The sequence below is a fragment of the Ammospiza caudacuta genome, chromosome 1, assembly GCF_027887145.1.
Source record: "Ammospiza caudacuta isolate bAmmCau1 chromosome 1, bAmmCau1.pri, whole genome shotgun sequence".
NCBI lineage: Eukaryota > Metazoa > Chordata > Aves > Passeriformes > Passerellidae > Ammospiza > Ammospiza caudacuta.
The window spans coordinates 528,092-550,714 of record NC_080593.1 but is presented as its reverse complement, the minus strand read 5'-3'; the positions used below and the strand labels follow the sequence as shown (position 1 = coordinate 550,714).

At 73.6% G+C, this 22,623-nt stretch overlaps 1 protein-coding gene across 1 annotated transcript in view; it reads right to left on the bottom strand.

The window, feature by feature from the left end:
- Positions 1–1,255: 1,255 nt before the first annotated feature.
- Positions 1,256–22,623, bottom strand: part of LOC131565073 (SCO-spondin-like) — a 35,326-nt gene continuing 13,958 nt past the window's right edge. Inside the window, 43 exon segments of the mRNA XM_058815746.1 lie at positions 1,256–1,627; positions 1,793–1,923; positions 1,995–2,055; positions 2,150–2,245; positions 2,330–2,664; positions 3,071–3,411; positions 3,791–3,932; positions 4,040–4,153; positions 4,241–4,405; positions 4,527–4,576; positions 4,654–4,809; positions 5,471–5,759; positions 6,535–6,699; positions 6,817–6,984; positions 7,567–7,767; positions 8,939–9,139; positions 9,220–9,351; positions 9,423–9,565; positions 9,755–9,988; positions 10,067–10,146; positions 10,850–11,013; positions 11,546–11,609; positions 11,611–11,840; positions 12,145–12,380; positions 12,935–13,063; positions 13,599–13,653; positions 13,949–14,071; positions 14,339–14,426; positions 14,428–14,519; positions 14,927–15,197; positions 15,623–15,711; positions 15,795–16,141; positions 16,236–16,314; positions 16,445–16,677; positions 16,919–17,069; positions 17,177–17,359; positions 17,451–17,591; positions 17,909–18,058; positions 18,421–18,634; positions 19,186–19,266; positions 19,485–20,068; positions 20,394–20,624; positions 21,088–21,488. Of these exon segments, the coding sequence (XP_058671729.1) occupies positions 1,256–1,627; positions 1,793–1,923; positions 1,995–2,055; positions 2,150–2,245; positions 2,330–2,664; positions 3,071–3,411; positions 3,791–3,932; positions 4,040–4,153; positions 4,241–4,405; positions 4,527–4,576; positions 4,654–4,809; positions 5,471–5,759; positions 6,535–6,699; positions 6,817–6,984; positions 7,567–7,767; positions 8,939–9,139; positions 9,220–9,351; positions 9,423–9,565; positions 9,755–9,988; positions 10,067–10,146; positions 10,850–11,013; positions 11,546–11,609; positions 11,611–11,840; positions 12,145–12,380; positions 12,935–13,063; positions 13,599–13,653; positions 13,949–14,071; positions 14,339–14,426; positions 14,428–14,519; positions 14,927–15,197; positions 15,623–15,711; positions 15,795–16,141; positions 16,236–16,314; positions 16,445–16,677; positions 16,919–17,069; positions 17,177–17,359; positions 17,451–17,591; positions 17,909–18,058; positions 18,421–18,634; positions 19,186–19,266; positions 19,485–20,068; positions 20,394–20,624; positions 21,088–21,488 (7,912 nt within the window).

The window sequence follows — 22,623 nt, the reverse complement described above, 5'->3', positions numbered from 1 at the left end:
GGGACCGAGCGTCGGGGGGGCGGCCCGCACCGGGACATTGTCCCGCCGTGCCGGAGCTCCCCCCCGGGGCCGGTCTCACCCCGGCCCGTGCTCTCCAGCCCGGCTCCGCTCCCGGCCTCCCCCCGCTCCATCCCTGGGTTCCGGTTCCCCCCGGTGCTTCCCCGGGCCCGCTTCCCCGGCCCCGTCAGTGTTCCCACAGTCCCGATCCCAACGCCGGTCCCGGTCCCGGTCCCAACCCCGATCCCATCATCGATCTCGGTCCCGGTCCCGTCCCACTCCCGATCCTAATCCTGTTCCCGTTCCCAATCCCATTCCCGATCCCGTTCCCGATCCCGTTCCCATTCCCGGTCCCGTTCCCATTCCCAATCCAGTTCCCATTCCTGATCCCGATCCAATCCCCGCTCCCGTTCCCGTTCCCATTCCCAATCCAGTTCCCGTTCCCGATCCAATCCCCGTTCCCGTTCCCGCTCCCGGCCCTCTCTGACCTCTCCCGCCCGGGCCCCGCGCACGGGCCGCCACCGAGGCGCGTGGTTATGACGTCACCGCGCCGCGGCCGCTCGCCATTGGCCGCTGGTTGCGCCATCACGCGGCGGCGGCGGCGCCTTCTCCGTGACGGGGCGAGAGCGTGGCCGCCATCGGCGCCGGGGCACCCAAGGGGGAACCCCAGAGTGTCCTCACAGTGTCCCCGGAGTGTACCCCAGAGTGTCCTTGAGACTGTCCCCAGAGTGTCCCTCAGAGTGTCCATCCCGCGGTGTCCCCGCATCCCAGAGGGGCCCGGACCCATCTCTCTATGGGGCGCCCTCGTGTGGTGGCGGGGGAAACTGCAGCCCCCGCCGCCCCCGAGACCCCCAGTGCCCTCCTGAGACCCCCAGTTCATCCCAGTGCCCCCCCAGTCCCCCAGTTCATCCCAGTGCCCCCCCAGTCCCCCAGTTCATCCTAGTGCCCCCCAGTGTCCCCTCCCAGTTCCCCCAGTGAGGTTATCTGTTAACGATTAATTATCGATTATCGATCGTTTATTGGTATCCATAAGGGTCTCCTCGATGCCGACACGGGGGCCGGAGGGGCGGTGTCCGGGGGTCTCTCAGCGCCGGCTGAAGTCCCCACCTGCGGGACAGGAGGCTCCGGCTGTCCCCGACCCCCCCGCAGCCCCCCGGGACCCCCGGGACAGCCCCTCCTCCGCCCGCAGCGCTCTGGGCAGTGCGGGGCCGCGTGTCCCCCCAGAACCCCTCAGGATCCCCCCAGTTCCGGAGCCCCCTCAGGATCCCCCCACAGCCCGGCAGGATCCCTCGAGTCCCGGCGCCCGCAGGTTCCCCCGGTGCCGCATCTCGGCAGGATCTCCCCGCTCTGCCTGGACCCCTGAGCCCCGACAGGATGCCCCGGCAGGATCCCCCCGGCAGGATCCACCCCAGCCCCCGGAGCCCCCGCGGGATTCCCCAGAGCCCGGCAGGATCCCCCCCAGTTCCCCGTTCCCCGCACCCCGGCAGGGCTCGCAGCGGCACTCGGCGATGCGGGGCAGCAGCGCGGGCCGGGGGCGGCCCCGGGGGCACGGCAGCAGCAGCGCCCGCACGGGCCGGGCGGGGTCCAGCCGGTAACTGCAGCACTCGCACAGCGACCGCACGTACGGCTCCTGCGGACACCGGGTCACGGCGGGGACGGACCGGGAGCACCGGGGCACCGGGGAGAACCAGACACGCAGGGACAGACACCCCCGGTCACCCCGGAGAGCCCCGGGCCGGGCAGAGGCGGCTCGGGGGCAGCGGGCGGGGCCGGGGTCCCCCCGCGCCCCCCGTACCTGCGCGCTGACGGCGGTGCGGGAGCGGCACGCCCCCGCGCAGTAGGTGACGCGGACGCCCCGCAGGACACACGCGCCCTTGGCGATGGTCCGCAGCGCCGTGAGGAGCCGGCACGGCCCGGGGGGCTCCTCTGCACCGGGGGGGACGCGGCGTGAGCGGGGGCGCTGCCGGGGCCGCCCCTCCCCGGGCGCGGGGTCTCACCTGGCCACTCGTCCCGGCACACGGGGCAGCAGCTCCCGGGCTCCCGCACCGGCTCCGCGCCCTGCGGGGACCCCCAGGCTCAGCCCCGGCCCGCGGGGCCCCCCCCGGGCCCCCCGAGCTCCCCCAGAGCCCCCCGAGCCCCCCGAGCCCCGCACCTCGGGGCAGGTGAGCGCGGGGCAGGAGCTGCCGCAGGTGACGCGTCCCTCGGAGCAGCGACAGGTCCCGCACGGCTCCCGCCACTCGCTGCCGGCCTGCGGGGGCCGGGACCCCAACATTGCTCAGGGACCCCCGGACGCGGGTCAGGGACCCCCGCCCGCGCCCCCGGCCCCGCTCACCGCTCGCAGCGCCCCTCGGTACCGGCAGCCGCAGCCGCCCGCGCTCACGCACTGCCCGGAGCCGTTCCGGTACCGCCCGGGGGCGCAGGCGCAGCGCGGGGGTGGCGAGGCGGTCCCGAGGGTCCCGGGGGTGCCGGGGGTCGTGGGGACCCCGGGGGCGCTGGAGCTGTCCGGAGTCACGGGGGTCGCGGGGGATCCGGAGGTTCCGGGGGTCGCGGGGGTCCCCCCGCAGGTCCCGGGGGGCTCCGCAAGGTCCCGGCAGCTGCGCTCGCACGCGGGGCCGGGGTCCAGCCACACCTCGCCCGGGGGGCAGCTTGGGGCCACCGGGAACGGCACTGCGAACGGGAACGGGAATCACACCGGGAACGGGAACGGCACCGGGAATGGGAACGGGAATCACACTGGGAATGGCACCGCGAACGGCACCGGGAATGGCACCGAGATCAGCACCGGGAATGGGAACGGGAACGGCACCGGGAAGGGCATCGGGAATGGCACCGGGAACCGCACCGGGAATCACCCCGGGAATGGCACCGGGAACGGCACCGGCACCGCCCTGACCCCTCCCTCCTTCCATTGCCCCGGCCCTCCCTCCCTCCCTCCCTCCCTCCCTCCCTCCCTCCGTCTTCACCCTCCCACCCCTCCATCCCTCCGTTCCCCTCTCCCGTTCTCCTCTCCCGTTCCCTCCTTTTCCCCGCTCCCCCCCCGTGTCCCCCGTGTCCCCGGTGTCCCCGCTCTCACCGGGGCACGCCTGGGGGTTACACGCCGCCGTCTCCTCGCCGGGGCTCTCCCCGCACGGCGGGCCCGGCCCGGGGCGCTCCCGGCACTGCCGCTGCCGCCTCCGGGTGCCGCCGCCGCAGCTACGGGAGCAGCGGGACCAGGGGGACCAGGGGGACACGGCGGGCTCGGGAGAGAGGGGGAGCGGGGCCGACAGAGGGGGCGAGGGCGACAGCGGGGACACGGGGGACCAAGGGGACACGGGGGACACGGAGGACACGGGGGACATGGAGCTGGTGGGAGTCGCGGGCTCCGGGGAGGGACACGGCAGCGCTGGGCAGGTCAGGGTCCCATTCTCACAGGTGCTGCACCGGGGGTGACACGCGTGTCACCGTCACCGCGCGTGGGGCCCTGCCGTGTGGCACCGCCACGGTGCCCGTTCCGCCGGCACTGCGCCCGTTCGTCCCTGTCCTCCGTGCCAGCCCCACTGTCACCGTGCCCATCCCATTGTCACCGTGCCAGCCCCACCGTCACCGTGCCCATCCCATTGTCACAGTGCCCGTCCCACCCTGTCCCCCGTGCTTGTCCCACTCTGTCCCCTGGGCCCGCCCTACCGTCACCGTGCCCGCGCCACCGTCACCGTGCCCGTCCCACCCTGTGCCCCGTGCCTGTCCCACCCTGTCCCCCGTGCCCGTCCCACCGTCACCGTGCCCGTCCCGCCGTGCCCCCCCCGGTGTCACGCACCAGTCGTGGCACCCGACGCGGGTCACGGTGCCCGGGGCCAGCTCGCGGCTCCCGCTGTCCCCGCCGGGGGTCCCGCAGCGGCAGCGGCTCAGGGGGACGCAGTGCCCGTCCTGCAGCAGCTGCCCGGGGGGGCACCGGCACCCTGCGGGCGGGGGGCGCCGTGGGGACACGCTGGGGGCTCGGGGACGCCCTGGGGACACGGTGGGTGCCGGGCCCCGGGGCCAGCCCGGCGGCGGGGCCGGGCCGTACCTGTCTCGCACGGTCCCTGCAGACACTGCACCGGCGCCCAGGTGTCCGCGCAGCTCCGGGGGCAGCGCCCGGCGCAGGGGCTGCGGCTGCGCCCCCCCCCGCCGCACCGGGGCTCTGCGGGGGTGCCCGGGGTTACCGGGGGGTTTCAGGGGGGGCAGGGAGGGAGGGGGTACCGGGGGTTCCCGGCGTTCCCGTGGTTACCGGGGCAGGCGCCGGAGCCGCAGCTCTCGCTCTGGGTGCGGACCCCCGCGCACGCCCGCCCGGGGGGCTCGGGGTGCCGGGGGTGCCGGTGGCGCAGGCGGGAGCCCCCCGCGCAGGGGTCGCTGCAGGGTCCCCAGGGCCCCCAGGGGCTCCAGTCACACGGCTCTGGGGGGCAGGGGGGGCACCGGGGTCACCGGGATCCCCCAATCCCCCGTGAGGTCCCCGTGCCCTCCCAGGACCCCCCAATCTCCCTGAGACCCCCCAGGACCCGCCAATCCCCCCATACCGGCGGCACACGGCGTGTCCCCGCACTCGGGTCCCTCGGGGGTGCAGGTGCTGCGGGAAGGGGGGGGCACAGGCGGTGGGTGGGGGTCTCTCCGAGCCCCCCGAGCCCCCCGGCGCCCCCCACTCACCAGAGCCGGCACGGGCCGGGGCTCCAGCGCTCGCCCAGCGCCCGCTCGCCCCCCGCCCAGGGGCACAGCGGCGGGCACGGCGCCTCCTCGCAGCCCCGCGCCTGCTCCTGGGGGGCTCCGCACGGTCCCCCCCCGCCCTCGGGGGGGATGGGGGTCCTGGGGGGTCACACGGGGCATTGGGGGGCACCGGAGCCCCCCCAGCGTCACGTCACCCCCGTGGGTTCCGTGTCCTCCCCCCAGCGCCACGTGTGTCCCCAAGGTGACGTGGCCCCCCCGAGGCGCCCCCCAAGTTCATGACGCCCCCAGCAGACACCGCATTCCCTCCCAAGTTCTGTGTCCCCACAGTTCCGTGTGTCCCCCCGCGGGTGTCCCCAAGGTGCCGTGTCCCCCCCAGCCCCGTGTGTCCCCCCCGGGATGTCCCGTGTCCCCAAGGTGCCGTGTTCCCCCCCACAACCCCCGCGTCCCCCCCCAGCCCCGTGTGTCCCCCCCCGGATGTCCCGTGTCCCCAAGGTACCGTGTCCCCCCCTATAACCCCCCGCGTCCCCCCAGTGTCGCACCCCAGCCCCGTGTGTCCCCCCCGACCCCCGCATTCCCTCCTTGTCGCAGCCCAGCCCGTGTGTCCCCCCCCGGTGTGACATGTCCCCAAGGTGAGGTGGCCCCCTCAGAGGTGCCCCCCATGTTCATGACCCCCCCACATACACCCTATTCCTCCCAAGTTCCGTGTCCCCACAGTTCCGTGCTCCCCTCCGACTGTCCCGTGTCCCCAAGGTGCCGTGTCCCCCCCCATCCCCGTGTCCCCCCCGTGACCCCCGCTCACCGGTATCGCAGCTGCCGCCCCCCCCCGCAGGTGGCACTGCAGGGTCCCCACTGGCTCCAGCGGCTCCAGGCGCAGGGGGCGGTGCCGGGGGCGGTGCCGGGGGGGGTCCCGGGGGTCGCGGGGGGGGGCGGGCACCCCCCCGGCCCGCAGCGCAGGCGCCCCCCCGCGCACGTGCAGTTCCGGCAGCCCCGGGCGGGGCCGCCCCCCCCCGGCACCCAGAGGTGCCCCCCCGAGTCCAGGCAGGGGCACAGCGCGGGGGGCACGCAGCCCCCGTCCTGCTCCAGGGTGCCTGCAACGGGGATGGGGACAGGGATGGGACAGGGATGGGACAGGGATGGGACAGGGACAGGGACAGGGATGGGAACAGGGACAGGGACAGGGACAGGGACAGGGACGGGAACAGGGACAGGGATGGGAACAGGGACAGGGACAGGGACGGGAACAGGGACAGGGATGGGAACAGGGACAGGGACAGGGACAGGGACAGGGGGGGACACAGCCCCCGTCCTGCTCCAGGGTGCCTGCAACGGGAATGGAACAGGGATGGGGACAGGGATGGGACAGGGACAGGGACAGGGGGGCACGCAGCCCCCGTCCTGCTCCAGGGTGCCTGCAATGGGAATGGGGACAGGGATGGGGACAGGGATGGGGACGGGGACACGGACAGGGACGGGAACAGGGACAGGGACAGGGACAGCGATGGGACAGGGATGGGACGGGGATGGGACAGGGACACGGACAGGGATGGACATGGACAGGGACAGGCGGGGACGCAGCCCCCGTCCTGCTCCAGGGTGCCTGTGGGGACAGGGACAGGGATGGGACAGGGATGGGAACAGGGACAGGGATGGACAGGGACAGGGACAGGGACAGGAATGGGAACAGGGACAGGGATGGGAACAGGGACAGGGACAGGGACAGGGACAGGGACAGGGACAGGGATGGGAACAGGGACACGGACAGGGACAGGGGGGGACGCAGCCCCCGTCCTGCTCCAGGGTCCCTGGGGGGACAGGGACAGGGACAGGGACAGGCTCAGGGGGGGCCGGGTCCCGGGGCCTCACACACGGGGGTCCCGGGGGGTCCCGGGGTCTCACCGGGGGGGCAGCGGCAGCCCGGCTCGCAGGGCGCCCCCCCCTCGCAGGACACCCCCTCCTGCAGGTCCCGGCAGCTCCGCGGGCACCGCGTGGCACAGGGGGACTCGGTCTGCCCGGGGGGGCACCGCGGGCCTGGGGGGGCACGGTCAGCGTCCCGACAGCGCCAGGGACCCCCCGAGCCCCCCAGGGCACCCCAGACCCCCCGGTGCCCCCCAGCCCCTCCCGGTGCCCCCCCAGACCCCCCCGTACCGCAGGCGCGGGCGTTGCAGACGCGCAGCTCGTGCCCCGCCCCGGGGCAGGGGCTGCCCCCGTTTTTGGGGGGGGGTCTGGAGCAGGAGCGGCTGCGCACGGAGCGGCCCCCCCCGCACGTGACGTCACAGCGCGACCAGGGACCCCACGGGGACCACGCGCCGTTCACTGCGGGGGGGGGGGGGGGGACAGGGGGTGAGCCCCGGGATCGCTCCGAGACCCCCCCAGACCCCCCGGGACCCCCGAGACCCCTGAACCCACCGAGCCCCCCCGAACCGCCCGAGACCCACGGTCTCTGCCCCCCTGAACCACCCAGATAGACCCCGAGAGCCCCCCCGAGCCCCCTTAAGCCCCCCCCTCAAAAGCCCCCAGGGGTCCCCACGCCGCCCCAGTCTCCACAAGCCCCTGATCCCACCACAGCCCCTCTGAGACCCCCCAAGATCTCCCCGGTCCCGGCTCCCCCCGCCACCCCAATATCCCGGCAGTGTCCCCCCATAGCCCCCTCACGGCCCCGCCCCAGCCCCCCGACCCCACCCCAACACCCCCTAATGCGCCCCATCGCCCGATCCCCCCCAGCCCCGGTCCCGCACCCAGCCCCGGTCCCGCACCCCAATCCCGCCCCCAGCCCCATCCCGCACCCCGTTTGCCCCCAGCCCCGTCCCGCACCCCGGTCCCGCACCCCGGTCCCGCACCCCAATCCCGCCCCCAGCCCCATCCCGCACCCCGTTTGCCCCCAGCCCCGTCCCGCACCCCGGCACGCCGTCACCCCGCACGGCCGGCGCTGCTCGTGGCCCCCCCCCAGGATTTGGGGGCACCAGCGCTCCCCGGGCCCGGGGGGGGCGAAGGCGCGGAGCCGCCGCTGCTGCCCCCCCCCGCAGGGCCGCGAGCACGACCCCCAGGGACCCCAGGGGCTCCAGCGGCACGGGCAGGGGGGCGTCGGGCACGGGGGGGCTGCGGGGAGCGGCAGAGTCAGAGAGACCCCAAAATGTACCCCAAAATGTGCCCCAAAATGTACCCCAAAACCTCCTCACAGGGGGCTTCGGGCACGGGGGGGCTGCGGGGAGCGGCAGAGTCAGAGAGACCCCAAAATATACCCCAAAATGTACCCCAAAACATCCTCACAGGGGGGCATCGGGCACGGGGGGGCTGCGGGGAATGTCAGTGTCAGAGAGACCCCAAAATGTACCCCAAAATGTACCCCAAAACCTCCTCACAGGGGGGCTTCGGGCACGGGGGGGCTGTGGGGAACGGCAGTGTCAGAGAGACCCCCAAAATACACCCCAAAACCTCCCACAGAGGGGCTGAGATATCCCAGACCATCCACAGGGAGCGGGACCCCCAGAGACCCCCAAACCCCATATCCTGGCAGTGGGGCAGGTTGCAGGGATAGCCCCAAACCCCATAAATCCCCCGTACCTTCGCAATGGGGCAGCTGCAGGGTGACCCCATTAACCCCACATATCCCCCGTACCTTCGCAGTGTCGCAGGTTGCAGCGTTGCCCCATTAACCCCATATCCCCCGTACCTTCACAATGGGGCAGTTGCAGGGTGACCCCATTAACCCCATAAATCCCGTACCCTGGCAGTGCTGCAAGTTGCATTGTTACCCCATTAACCCCATAAATCCCCCGTACCTTCGCAGTGTTGCAGGTTGCAGTGTTGCCCCATTAACCCCATATCCCCCGTACCCTGGCAGTGTTGCAGGTTGCAGTGTTGCCCCATTAACCCCATAAATCCCCCGTACCTTCGCAGTGCTGCAGGTTGCAGTGTTGCCCCATTAACCCCATATGCCCCGTACCTTCGCAGTGCTGCAGGTTGCAGTGTTGCCCCATTAACCCCATATCCCCCGTACCTTCGCAGTGCTGCAGGTTGCAGTGTTGCCCCATTAACCCCATATCCCCCGTACCTTCGCAGTGCTGCAGGTTGCAGTGTTGCCCCATTAACCCCATATCCCCCGTACCTTCGCAGTGCTGCAGGTTGCAGTGTTGCCCCATTAACCCCATATGCCCCGTACCTTCGCAGTGCTGCAGGTTGCAGTGTTGCCCCATTAACCCCATATGCCCCGTACCTTCGCAGTGCTGCAGGTTGCAGTGTTGCCCCATTAACCCCATATGCCCCGTACCTTCGCAGTGCTGCAGGTTGCAGGGCCGTGTGTCGGTGCTCGCCCCCGCCCCACAGTTTCCCCCCGCGCAGTCCCGGTGGCGGCTGCGGCTCGCGGGGCTCTCGGGGCGGGTGCAGCTCTGGCTGCAGGGTCCCCACGGTCCCCACGGGCCCCACGGGACCGCCGGGGCCATCGGAGACCCCCCGGGCTCCTGCTCGGCCCCTGCGGGACGGATCCGTCAGTGGGGCGGGGTGGGGTGGGGCAGACCCCCGGGGTGGGCGGCAGAGGGGTGGGACCCTCACCTGGGGCTGTGGGGCTGACATCCGATATGGGGCCGAGATCTGATATGGGGCCGAGATCGGGTGTGGGGCTGAGATTGGGTGTGGGGCTGAGATCGGGTGTGGGGCCGAGATCGGGTGTGGGGCCGGGCTCCGCTGTGGGGGCACAAGCAGCCGGTGACACCCCCGGGGCCACCAGGGCCCCCCTCAGTGGGGCTGGGACCCACCAGTGTGGGGCGGGGGGGCTATGGGGCCGTGCCCCCGGTATAGGGCAGGGGCTATGGGGCCGTACCCCCGGTATAGGGCAGGGGCTATGGGGCCGTACCCCCGGCACAGGGGCCGCTCGCACAGTTCGGTGTGGGGCAGGGGGCTATGGGGCCGTACCCCCGGTATAGGGCAGGGGCTATGGGGCCCGTACCCACCGGCACAGGGGCCGCTCGCACAGTTCGGTGTGGGGCAGGGGGGCTATGGGGCCGTACCCCCGGTATAGGGCAGGGGTCTGTAGGGCTATGGGGCCGTGCCCCCGGTATAGGGCAGGGGCTATGGGGCCCGTACCCACCGGCACAGGGGCCGCTCGCACAGTTCGGTGTGGGGCAGGGGGGCTATGGGGCTGTACCCCCGGTATAGGGCAGGGGTCTGTAGGGCTATGGGGCCGTGCCCCCGGTATAGGGCAGGGGGGCTATGGGGCCGGTACCCACCGGCACAGGGGCCGCTCGCACAGTTCGGTGTCGCGGTCCCGTTGCAGGCGGAGCCCCCGGGGGGGGCGCAGCGCAGGCGGCCCCACAGGCAGGTGCTGGGGGGCACAGGGGCTCAGGGGGGCAGCGGGCGCTGGGAGGGGGCTGGGGGAGGCCCCGGGGTGACCCCTCCTCACCAGCGGGCGCAGCCCAGGCTCAGGGTCCCGCCCGGCGGCAGCTCCACGATCGCGGGGTCCCCAGCGGGGGTCCCGGAGGGCTCCGGGCCGGGGGGGGTCCCGGGGGGGGTCCCGGGGGGGGGTCCCCGGGGGGGGGTCCCGGGGGTGCCCCCCCCCAGCAGCGCGGCCGGCACCGAGCAGGGGCACTGCTGGGGCTGAACCGGGGCTGGGGGTCCCGGGGGGCACCCACAGACCCAGAGACCCCAAACCAGACCCAAGGACCCCAAACCAGACCCAGAGACCCCAAACCACAGACCCAGAGACCCCAAACCAGACCCAAGGACCCCAAACCAGACCCAGAGACCCCAAACCACAGACCCAGAGACCCCAAACCAGACCCAGGGACCCCAAACCAGACCCAGGGACCCCAAACCACCCCAAACCAGGCCCAGAGACCCCAAACAGCCCCAAACCACAGACCCAGGGACCCCACGACCCCCCCCACTGTTCCTGGGGGGCACCCATGGGACACCCACCACCCCACAGAAGCACCTTGGGGACCCCCTCACTGCCCCAGGGGTCCCTCCCCTTCCCCGTGATCCCCCCGACCCAGGGACCCCCCAACCCCGAGCCCACAGAGCCCCCTCACCCCAGGACACCCCCACAAACGGGATCCCCCCCCCGGGACCCCCGGGCACTCTGAGGGGCTCCCGTGGCTTTGAGGACCCCGCCCCAAACCCCAAATTCCCGCCATCATTCCCAGCCCGGATTTGGGGGCAGCACCCCCATGGGGAGGGGTCTCACCTGCAGGCAGGTGCGGCGGTGCAGGAAGGTGCCGGGGGGGCAGTGACAGCCCTCCTGGCACCCCCCCGCGCACCCCACGGCCCCCCCGAGGTGGGCGCAGCTCCGGGGACACCCCGAGCCCCCCCCGCACTCACGGAACGTCCGCCCCGGGGGGCACCCGGCCTCTGCACCCCCAAAAAGACCCCTGAGCACCCCGGGGTGAGAGGCAGCGCTGTGGGGCACGGGGGTCTGTGGGGCGCTGTGGCATCTGTGGGGCAGTGCGGGGTCTGTGGGCCAGGACTATGGGACAGGGCAGCGCTGTGGGGCACTGTGGGGCAGGGCTGTGGGGCTGGGCAGCGCTGTGGGGCACTGTGGGGCAGGGCTGTGGGGCTGGGCAGGGCTGTGCTCAGGGGCTCTGGGTGGCATCTACGGGTGACAGCGTCTGGGTCAGGGAGCCTGTTTTGGGATCCCTGGGTGAGGGTCCCTATGCCGATGTCCCCGTGTCGGTGTCCCCGTGTCGGGGTCCCCGTGCCGGTGTCCCTGTCAGTGTCGGGGCGCCCATGTCGGTGTCTCCATGTCGGTGTCCCCGTGTCCCCGTGTCAGTGTCCCCGTGTCTATGTCCCCGTGTCGGTGTCCCCCTGTCCGGGTCCCCATGCCGGTGTTCCCGTGCCGGTGTCCCCGTGCCGGTGTCCCCGGTGCCCTGCCGGTGGCACTCACCGCGGCACGCGTGGCTGTGGCAGCTCTGGCTCTGCAGCGCCGGTCCCGGGCACGGGGGGGGTCCCGCAGCCCCGTTGACGCCAGCGCTCGCCGCCCCCGCACGGGGCGCTGCAGCCGCCCCACGGCCCCCACGGCGACCACCGGGCGGGCACCGGCGCCTCGGGGGCGCGGGCGGGCTCCGCGCTCCACGGCGACACCGGCACCGGCGAGGGCTCCGCGCTCCAGGGCGACCACGGGCCGAGCGCGGCGTCCGGGGACTCCGGGGACTCCGGGGGTTCTGGGGGTTCTGGGGACCCTGGGGGTTCCGGTGGCTCGAGGGGCTCCGGGGATTCCGGGACCCACAGCGGCTCCGTGCCCCACGGCAGCTCCGTGCCCCACGCTGGTTCCAGCGCCCACGGCGGTCCTGGGGTCCATGGGCTCTCTGGGGACCCTGGGCTCTCTGGGGACCCTGGGGTCCATGGGCTCTCTGGGCTCCATGGGCTCTCTGGGGACCCTGGGCTCTCTGGGCTCCATGGGCTCTCTGGCCTCCATGGGCTCTCTGGGCTCTCTGGGCTCCATGGGCTCTCTGGGCTCTCTGGGCTCTCAGTGCCCCCCGGCACCCCGGTGGCCCCCGCAGGCGGCCCCGCGCTCCCGGGCTCTGCGGACAGACGGACAGACGGACACGCGGCGCTCGAGGGGCCGCGGGGGCGCTCGGGGGTCCCGGCTCCGGGGCTCGGGGGTCTCGGGGGGATCCCGGCACGTACCGGGGCCGCAGAGCTCGGCACAGCCCCGCTCCTCTCGGGGGGTCCCGGTGCAGGGGGCACCGCCCGGCGCGGCCGCGGGGTTGGTGGGGGACCTGTGGGGAGCGGGGCAGGACCCCCGTTATGGGGCAGGACCCCTGTTATGGGGCAGGATCCCCGTTATGGGGCAGGACCCACGTTATGGGTCAGACACCCCGTTACGAGGCAGGACCCCCGTTATGGGGCAAGACATCCGTTATGGGGCAGACACCCCGTTATGGGGCAGGACATCCGTTATGGGGCAGCACCTCCGTTATGGGGCAGGACCCCCGTTATGGGTCAGATCCCCCCGTTATGGGGCAGGACATCCGTTATGGGGCAGACACCCCGTTATGGGGCAGGACCCCCGTTATGGGTCAGACACCCCGTTATGGGGCAGGACATCCGTTATGGGGCAGGACCTCCGTTATGGGGCAGACCCCCCCGCTATGGGGCAGGACCCTCGGTATGGGTCAGACACCCCCTCTCATTACGGGTCAGACCCCCCCGCTATGGGTCAGACACCCCTGTTATGGATCAGACTCCCCCGCTATGGGTCAGACCCCCCCGCTATGGGGCAGACACCCCCGCTATGGGGCAGATCCCCCCATATGGGGCAGACCCCCCTCACCTGAAGCGCTGCCGGGTCCCGGTGCCGCAGTCACAGCGGGTCCAGGGGGTCCAGCGCGACCACCCGCAGGATTCAGGGGGGCCCCGATCCCCGGGCACCCCCATCACCCCCGCAGGGACCCCGCAGGCGCTGGAGGGAAAAGGAGGGTCACCCCAAACCCTGGGGAGCCCCTGGGAGCCCCCAGATATTCAGGGGCCCCATTGTCTGGGGACACCCAGCACCGGGGTTTGGGGTACAGATGGGTTCGGGGTGCAGCAGGGTTCGGGTATCGGTGAGATTTGGGGTACAGAGGTGTCTGGGTTATGGGGTTTGGGGTACAGATGGGTTCGGGGTGCAGCAGGGTTCGGGTACCGGTGGGATTTGGGGTACAGAGGTGTCTGGGTTATGGGGTTTGGTGTACAGATGGGTTCGGGGTGCAGCAGGGTTCGGGTATCGGTGAGATTTGGGGTACAGAGGTGTCTGGGTTATGGGGTTTGGGGTACAGATGGGTTCGGGGTGCAGCAGGGTTCGGGTACCGGTGGGATTTGGGGTACAGAGGTGTCTGGGTTATGGGGTTTGGGGTACAGATGGGTTCGGGGTGCAGCAGGGAGCAGGTACCGGTGGGATTTGGGGTACAGAGGTGTCTGGGTTATGGGGATCGGGGTACAGCGGGGTTTTGGGGTACCTGGGCTCGATGCAGCCGCTCCCCTGCAGCACCAGCCCGGGCCGGCACCGGCAGCCTGGGGTGGGGGCGTTCAGGGGGGCTTCAGCCTCCTGGGCCCCTCACCACGGGCCCTAAATGCCCCCCAACCCCCCGGACTGCTCCGTGCCCCCCCAAATTCCCAAACCCTCCCTGAGGTCCCTTCCAAGCCCCCTCAAGCCCCTCCATGCCTTTCCAAGTTCCCAGTTCCCCCCAAATCCCCCAAATCCCCCCAAATCCCCCTGTGCCCCCCTCCAGCCCCACCCAAGCCGCCCCCCGAGCCCCTCCCGGACCCTCCCACGCCCCCCCCCCCGTGCCCCCCAAACCCCCCCGACCTTCCTGGCAGCCCCCCGGGCACGAGCTGTTCCCACTCAGGTCCGCGCAGGTCGGGGGGCACGGGGGGACCCCCAGATCCTCGCACCCCCCCGGGGGCACCAGCAGCGCCTGGGGGGGGCAGGCTGGGGAGACACGGGGGGGTCAGCGGGGAAAGGGGGGCCCGGGGGGGTTTGGGGGGTCAGGGACGGGGGAGGCCATTGCAGCAGTCAGGGATGGAGGGGTTGGGGGGCTTTGGGGATTTCAGGGTGCTTGGGGTGAGCACGGGGGGTTTGGGGGCTCGGGGGTCCCGGGGGGGATTTGGGGAGGGGCAGTGGTGGCGTTGAGGGACGGGGGGACAAGGTTGGGGTTGGAGGGGGGTCCCAGCCCCCCGTACCCCCGTACCCCCGTACCTGGGGGGTCCCCGCAGGGCCGCAGGTTGCAGGGCCGGCTCTGCAGCGCCCCTCCCTCGCACGGTCGCCCCCCGTTTTTTGGGGGGGGGGTCGCTGCAGCTGCGGCGGCGAATCTGCTGCCCCCCCCCGCACGGGGCGGCGCAGGCGCTCCAGGAGCCCCAGGGCGCCCACCCGCCCGAAACTGGGGGGGGCACGGGGCGGTCAGGGGGGGCAGCACCCCCACAGCGCCCCAGAGACACCCCCTGACCCACAGGGCCCCCCCTTGGGACTCCCCGAACCCCCGAGTGGGCAGCGAGACCCCCGGGACTGGGGACGGCAGACCCCGAGCCCCCCGCACCTGGGGATCCCCCCGGCCGGGGATGGGGGTCCCAGACTCGGGGGGTCCCTGCCCGGAAAGGGGGATCGGTCCCACCCCTGCAGAGCCCAGAGCCCCGGGGTTCCCACCCATGAGGGGGTCCCACCCTTTACCGGGGTTCCCACCCATAAGGGGGTCCCTCCACTCTTGAAGGTCCTGCCCTTACTGGGGGTCCCCGCCCTGCCGGGGCGGGTTTGGGGGTACCTGGGCAGGCTCGCAGGGTTTGGGGGTACCTGGGCAGGCTCGCAGGAAGCACAAGCGGGTTTCGGTGTCGGTTCCGGTGCCGGTTCCGGTGCCGCTGTCCGTGCCGGTGCCGCTGTCCGTGCCGGTGCCGGTTCCGGTGTCGGTTCCGGTGTCGGTGTCGGTTCCGGTGTCGGTTCCGGTGTCGGGGCCGTGGGCGCAGCCCCCCCCGGGCGGGGTCTCCCTCCGGCGCCGCAGAGCGACCCCCACCCCACAGGAGCGGCTGCAGGACCCCCACCCCCCCCCAGGGCCGGGGGGCGCAGCCTGGGGACACGGGGGGGGGGGCAGCGTGACCCCCGTGTTTGGGGGGCACACCCAGGAACCCCCCGTGTTTGGGGTACACCCTCAGCCCCCCGTGTTTGGGGTACACCCAGGAACTCCCCGTGTTTGGGGTACACCCCCCGTGTTTGGGGCACACCCCCAGCCCCCCGTGTTTGGGGCACACCCCCAGCCCCCCATGTCTGGGGCACACCCCCAGCCCCCTGTGTTTGGGGCACACCCCCCGTGTTTGGGGCACACCCCCAGCCCCCCGTGTTTGGGGCACACCCCCAGCCCCCCGTGTTTGGGGCACACCCCCCGTGTTTGGGGCACACCCCCAGCCCCCCGTGTTTGGGGCACACCCCCCCGTGTTTGGGGCACACCCCCAGCCCCCCGTGTTTGGGGCACACCCCCCCGTGTTTGGGGCACACCCCCAGCCCCCCAAGCTCGCTGCTGCCCATGTCGGACCCGCAGCCCCCCCTGAGCGGGCGCTGCCCCCGGAACCCCCCGGCCCTGGGGGCTGTTCGGGGGCCCGTCCCCCCCCATTCCAGCGGGACTCCCCAATCCCGGGGGGCCGTTCTGGGGGGGCCTTTCCTCCCTCACCTGGGGGGGGTCGCGGCGGGGACCCCCGTGGGAGCCAGCGAGGGCAGCTCCGGCTCGGGGGGGGGGCGCGGAGCCCTCGGGGGGTCCCGGGGTGTCCTGGGGCCGGGTCGCGGTTCCGGGGGTGCCCTCGGGGGGGTCCCGGGGTGTCCTGGGGCGGGGTCGCGGTTCCGGGGGTGCCCTCGGGGGGTCTCGGGGTGTCCTGGGGCCGGGTCGCGGTTCCGGGGGTGCCCTCGGGGGGTCCCGGGGTGTCCTCGGGCCGGGTCGCGGTTCCGGGGGTGCCCCCGGCCGCGCTGGGGGGCTCCGGGGGGGTCTCGGTGCCTTTGGGCCCCTCGGGCCCGGCCGTGGGGCTGGAGGGGGCACAATGAGGGCTCGGGGGTCCCCCAGTGCCCCCTCCCCGCTTTGGGGACCCCCAAATCCCGGCCCTCCCGTCCCCTCCCGTACCCGGGGCTGCCGGGGGCCTCGGCACCGCTTGGGGACAGCGCTGTCACCATCCCGGGCGGGGTGGCCGTGGCGTTGTCACCTGCAGCGGGGACAGACGCGGCGGTGACGGGCACGGGGGGATGGGGTCCCCTCCCCCGGGACCCCCGGGACCCCCACTCACCCGCGGGGCCGCAGGAGCAGCAGGAGCCGCCGTCCCCTTCCCGCAGCGCCTGGCCCTGGGGACAGCGACAGCGACAGCGTCACGGCCACCGCCCCCGCGCTGGGCCCGTCCCCGCGCCCCGACTCACCTGGGGACAGCGGCGGAGGGGGACAGTAGGGGACACAGCGCACGGCGCCGCCCGGCAGGCACTGGCACAGCTGGCACGGCTGCCCCCGCCAGCGCTCCCCGGGGACGCGCCAGCGGCCGCGCTCCCGGCACCGCGGGCACGGCGGCGTGCGGCACCTGCGGGGGCACCGTCACACGCCGCGGGACCCCCGGGACCCTGCACATCCCCCCGGGACCCCTGCCCGCCCCCCCGAGCCCCCTGCCCACCCCCGGACCCCCTGCCCGCCCCCCGGACCCCCTGCCCACCCCCGGACCCCCTGCCCGTCCCCGAGCCCCCTGCCCACTCCCGAGCCCCCCGCCCGCTCCCGATCCCCCTGCCCACACCCCGGACCCCCTGCCCGCCCCCGGCCCCGCTGACCGTCGCGCTTTGCGGTAGATGCCGCGGCAGTGGCGGCCGCCCCCGCGCCGGGCCGGGTTCGAGGGGCTGCGGAAGGACCACTGCACCCCGGGGCCGCCGCAGCCGCCCCCGCACGGCCCCCACGGCGACCACGAGGACCAGCCGCAGTCCACTGCGGGGACACCGGGTCACCGGGACAGCGCCCCCGGGCAGCGCCGCGGGGACAGCGGGCACCGGAGACCCCGCGGGCACCGGAGACCCCGCGGTACCGGGACCCACCTGAGCAGCCGGGGCGCGGGCGGCAGTGTCGCAGCTGTCCCTCCAGGCACGTGCACGCGCGACACCCGAGCGGCACCGGGGCTCCCGGGGGGAAGCGGCGCCCCCCGGCCCGGCACGGGCACTGCCCCGGCCGCACGCACCCCTCGGGGGGCTCCAGCACCTGCCCCGCCGGGCACCAGCACCCTGGGGGGATCGGGGGTCAGGGGTGCCCCTGACACTGGGGAGTCCCCCATAGCCCCCCATAGCCCCCCATAGCCCCCCGTGTCCCCCTCACCTGGGCGGCAGGGCGGGGGGCGCGGGCAGGGCACGGCGGCAGCCAGGTCGGAGCAGGAGGCGGGGCAGGGGGCGCAGGGCAGGGGGCGCAGCCCCTCCGAGCACTGCGAGGCGTTGGGGCACCCCCCCGGGGCACAGGGGGCTGGGGGCACAGTCAGGCACAGAGACCCCCTGACCCCCAGAACCCCCCGTACCCTCTGCGGAGCCCCCCGCCCCAGTGAGACCCGGCCACGACCCCCCTGTCCCAGCAGGGCCCACCCGTCCCACTGAGCCCCTCACCCTGGAGAGACCCCTCGCCCACCCAGCGCCCCCCACTCTGCGGGGCTCATCTGTCCCTCGGAGCCCCCCGGGACCCCACCCCATTGGGCCTGTCCCCAGAGCCCCCCGCCCCATGGGCTTCCCCCTCCCCTGGGGCCCCCAGGTCCCCCCGAGCCCCCCGCACCCCCATCCCGCACCCACCCATCTCCAGCGCTCCGGGGCCCCCTCGCAGCTCCTCGCAGGCGCGGCCGCCGTTCTGGGGGGGCCGGCACCCCCTGGTGCGCAGCCGGACCCCCCCGCAGCCCCCCGGGCACTCGGACCAGGGACCCCACGGGCCCCACGCCCCGTCCACTGCGGGGGGGGAGGGTTAAGGGGGCCTCGGAACCCCCAAATCCCTCTGGGACTGTAGGGTCCCTGAAACCCGCCCCCGGGGACCCCCAAATCCCTCAGGTACTCCCCCATGAGACCCCCAAACTGCCCCGAGGCCCCCCCAGGCCCCCCCTCACTTCCCTGGGCACTCGTGGCAGTGTCAGGGCTGCCCCCGGGACCCCGACACCCCCCCCGGCCCCCCAAACCCTCCGGGATGCCCTGGTACCCCCCAAACCCTCCGGGATGCCCCAGGATCCCCCCCAAACCCTTCGGGATGCCCCGGGGTGCCCCCAAACCCTCCGGAGAGCCCCGGGAGCCCCCCAAATCCCCGGGTCCCCGCTCACCCGGGCAGGCGCGGTGGAAGCAGGCTCGCTCCTGCTCGCGGGGTCCCCGGCAGCCCCGCAGCAGCCCCGGGTGGCGCTGGTGACACCCCCGGGCGCGGCGCTGCCGCCCGGGCCCGCAGGGGCGGCTGCAGGACCCCCAGGGCCCCCAGGGAGCCCAGAGGCCGCAGCCCCGCTCGTCCCCCCCCGAGGCGCAGTCCCGCAGCCCGTCACACACCTGCGGGGACACCGCGGCCCGAGGGGACGCTGGGGACACGGGGGGACACCGAGAGGGGGCGAGGGGACACTGAAGTGGCGCTGGAAAGGAGTCAGGGACGTGGGGACATCGGGGTGAAACCGGGGTGACACCGGGAGGGAGATGGGGGACACTAAGGTGGCACTGAAAGGGAGTCGTGGGGTACACTGGGGTGACATCGAGGGGGGGCGAGGGGACTCTAAGGTGGCACTGGAAGGGGGTCAGGGACGCGGGGACACCGGGGTGGCACCGGGAGGGGGTGACAGGAGTCAGGGACACCCGGAGGGGGGGGTCGGGAGGGGTCAGGGGACAGCGAGAGTGGCGCTGGGAGGGGTTCGGGGACACCGCGGGAATGATGGAGGGAACACGGGGGTGACACCGGGAGGGACACCTGGGGACACCCGGGTGTCCCTGGAAAGGCTCGGGGACACGCTGGGGCCCGGGGTCACTGCAGGGGCATCGGGGGCTCCAGGGCAGCCCCGGGAGGGAGCCGCGGTGGCCCGGGCGGGTGGCGGCGCCCCTGTCCCCGTTACCTGCCCGAAGGTGACACACTCCCCGTCCCCGCAGTCGAACTCTGCGCAGGGACCCCGCGGGCCGCTCCCGGGGCCGGGGGGCTCTGGGGGGCACGAGGGCTCTCAGGGGTCCCCAGGGGGGTCCCGGGGCTCGGTGGGATCCCCTCTCCGGTGGGAGCCCCTCCCTGCCGAGCTTCCCGTGCTCTCCCCACGGGACCCCCGAGATCGCCCCCCTCATTCCCGGGGTCCCCAGGAGGGGCACGGGGGGCGCTCCCAGACCTCCCCCCGCAGATGTCCCCAGAGCCACCCCGGGCTCTTACCGCACAGCCGGGGGCTCTCGTCGGCGCTGTCGCGACAGTCGGGGAGGCCGTCGCACAGGCGGCGGGGGGGGGACGCAGGCGGGGCCGCAGGGCAGGTGGCCGGGGGCGCACGGGGGGGGCGCAGCCTCGCTCGTCGCTGCCATCGGGACAGTCGCTGTCGCCGTCGCAGCGCCACCCCCGCGGGACGCAGCCGCCGCTGTCGCAGCGCAGGGAGCGGGGCGGGCAGGGCGCGGCCGAGGCGGTGACAGTGACAGTGACAGTGCTGGTGACAGCGGCGGTGACAGCAGAGGTGTCGGCGATAGCGTCAGTGTCACTGACAGTGACGGTGCTGGCGACAGTGCCGCTGGTGACCGCGACGGCAGTGTCGGCGGTGACAGCGGTGACAGGGGCGGTGACAGAAGAGGTGACAGAGGTGGTGACAGCGGTGACAGGTGACAGCGGCGCGGGCGGCAGCGCCACCGCGCACCCCGCCGGGCTCTCGTCCCAGCCGTCGCGACAGTCGCGGGCGCCGTCGCACACGGCCACCTCCGGCACGCAGGAGCCGTCGGGGCAGGGCACGGTGCCGGGGGCGCAGGCGGCCCGCGCTGGGGACACGGGGACAGCGGTGACACCGCCGCCGGGGGGAGCGGGGAACAAAGGGGGTCCCAGAGGGGCTCCGGGGTGAGAGGGGGTCACGGGGAGGGGTCCCCAAAGGGGGCGATGCCGGGTAGGGGGTCCGGAGGGGGGCAGCCCCCGGATCGGGAGCCTCGCGGGGCGGATGGGGGCGGTCCCGAGGGGGGTGGTCCCAGGGCCGGGGGTTCCAGGCGGGGTCCCCATTGCGGGTGGAGGGTCCCAGGTGGGGGTCTCCGGTGGGGTGGTCCCAGGGCCGGGGGTCCCAGGCGGGGTCCCCGTGGCGGGTGTCCCCCTCACCGGGGCAGTCGTTCTCGTCGGCGCCGTCGGGGCAGTGGCGGCGGCCGTCGCAGATGGCGGCGGGGGGCACGCAGCCGCCCCCCGGGCACGGCAGGTGCCCCTCGGGGCAGGCGCAGCCGCGCTCGTCGCTGCCGTCCCCGCAGTCGTCGCGGCCGTCGCAGCGCTGCGGGGAGGGCACACAGCGGCCCCCGCCGCACCGGAACTGCCCCGGCCCGCACCGGGGGGCGCAGCCTGCGGGACGTGACCCCCGGTGGGCACGGGCACCCCCACCCGGGGCACGGGCACCCCCACCCGGGGCACGGGCGGCTCCTGCTCCGGGGGGGCTCCCGAGCAGCGCCACCCCCAGGGCTGGGGGCTCAGGGACTCTCAGTGTGGGGTACAGACCCCCAGGATTAGGGGGCTCAGGGACCCCCAATGTGGAGCACAGATCCTCAGGGTTGGGGGGCTCAGGGATCCCACACAGAGCCCCAGGGTTGGGGCCTCAGGGACACTCAGTGTGGGGTGCAGACCCCCAGAGTCGGGGGGCTCAGGAACTCTCAACGTGGGGCACAGACCCCCAGGATTAGGGGGGACTCAGGGACCCCATTCCGGGGCACAGACCCCGAGGCCTGCAGGGCTCTCTATTCCCCAGGACCCCCAAACTCCCTGCAGCCCCCTCCCCACTCCAGCACCCCCGACCCCCGCGCTCGCTCACCCGCCTCGTCCGAGTCATCCCCGGGGGGACAATCGAGGCGCCCGTCGCAGACCCGCGCGGGGGGCAGGCAGCGCCCCCCGGCACAGGCGAACTCGGGGGGCTCGCAGGCGCGGGGGGGACACCCGGCCTCGTCCCAGCCGTCGGGGCAGTGCGCGACGCCGTCGCAGCGCGCCCCCCAGGGCAGGCAGGGCCCGCCGGGGCAGCGGGGCTGCCGCGGGGCGCAGGGCGGCTCGCACAGCTCGTCCGAGCCGTCCCCGCAGTCGTCCTCGTTGTCGCAGAGCCAGGCCCCGGGCACGCAGCGCCCCCCGGCCCGGCAGCGGAACTCCCAGGGGGCGCAGGCGGGCGCGGCGGGGCACGGGGCCGGGCTCGGGGGGCACTGCCAGCGCCCCGCCACGCACGTGCTGCGGGAGGGACACGGGCGGCACTCGGGGCGGCCGGGATCGCTGTGCCCCCGGTGCCCCGGCGTTACGCTGTCCCCCTGGCTTAGTGTCAGTGTCCTGCTGTCCCTGAGGTCCTGGTGTCCGGGGGTCCCGGTGTCCCAAATCCCAGTGTCTCCGTGTCCTGGTGTCCCCATGTCCTGGGGTCCCTGTACCCCAATATCCCATTTCCCCAGTGTGTCTGTGTCCCCACATCCCAGTGTCCCAGTGTCTTGGTGTCCCCACATCCTGGTGTCCTGGTATCTTGGGTGTCCCAGTGTCCCACTATCTTGGTGTCCCAGTGTCCTGGTGTCCCAGTGTCCCCAAATCCCATTGTCTCCGTGTCCTGCTGTCCCAATGTCCTGGGAACCCAGGATCCCAAATTCCCATTTTCTCGGTGTCTGTGTGTCCTCACATCCCACTGTCCCAGTGTCCCAGTATCCCTGTGTCCCCACACTCTGGTGTCCTGGTGTCCCAGTGTCCCCACATCCCGTTGTCCCACTATCCTGGTGTCCTGGTGTCCCGCTGTCCCATTGTCCCAGTGTCCCACACCCCGGTGTCCCGGGCCCCCAGCACGCCATTCCCGGGCTCCCAGTGTCCCCCAGTGCCTCCCAGTACCCCCCAGTGTCCCCAGTGTCCCCCAGTGTCCCCCAGTGTCCCCAGTGTCTCCCAGTACCCCCCAGTGTCCCCCAGTGTCCCCCAGTGTCTCCCAGTACCGCCAGTGTCCCCCAGTGTCCCCCAGTGTCCCCAGTATCCCCAGTATCCCCAGTGTCCCCCAGTGTCTCCCAGTACCGCCAGTGTCCCCCAGTGTCCTCCAATGTCCCCCAGTGTCCCCAGTACCCCCCAGTGTCCCCCAGTGTCCCCAGTGTCCCCAGTGTCCCCCAGTGTCTCCCAGTGTCCCCAGTGTCCCCCAGTGTCCCCAGTACCCCCCAGTATCCCCAGTATCCCCAGTGTCCCCAGTGTCCCCAGTATCCCCAGTGTCCCCAGTATCCCCAGTGTCCCCCAGTGTCCCCAGTATCCCCAGTGTCCCCAGTGTCCCCAGTGTCCCCAGTGTCCCCCAGTACCCCCCAGTGTCCCCCAGTGTCCCCAGTGTCTCCCAGTACCGCCAGTGTCCCCAGTG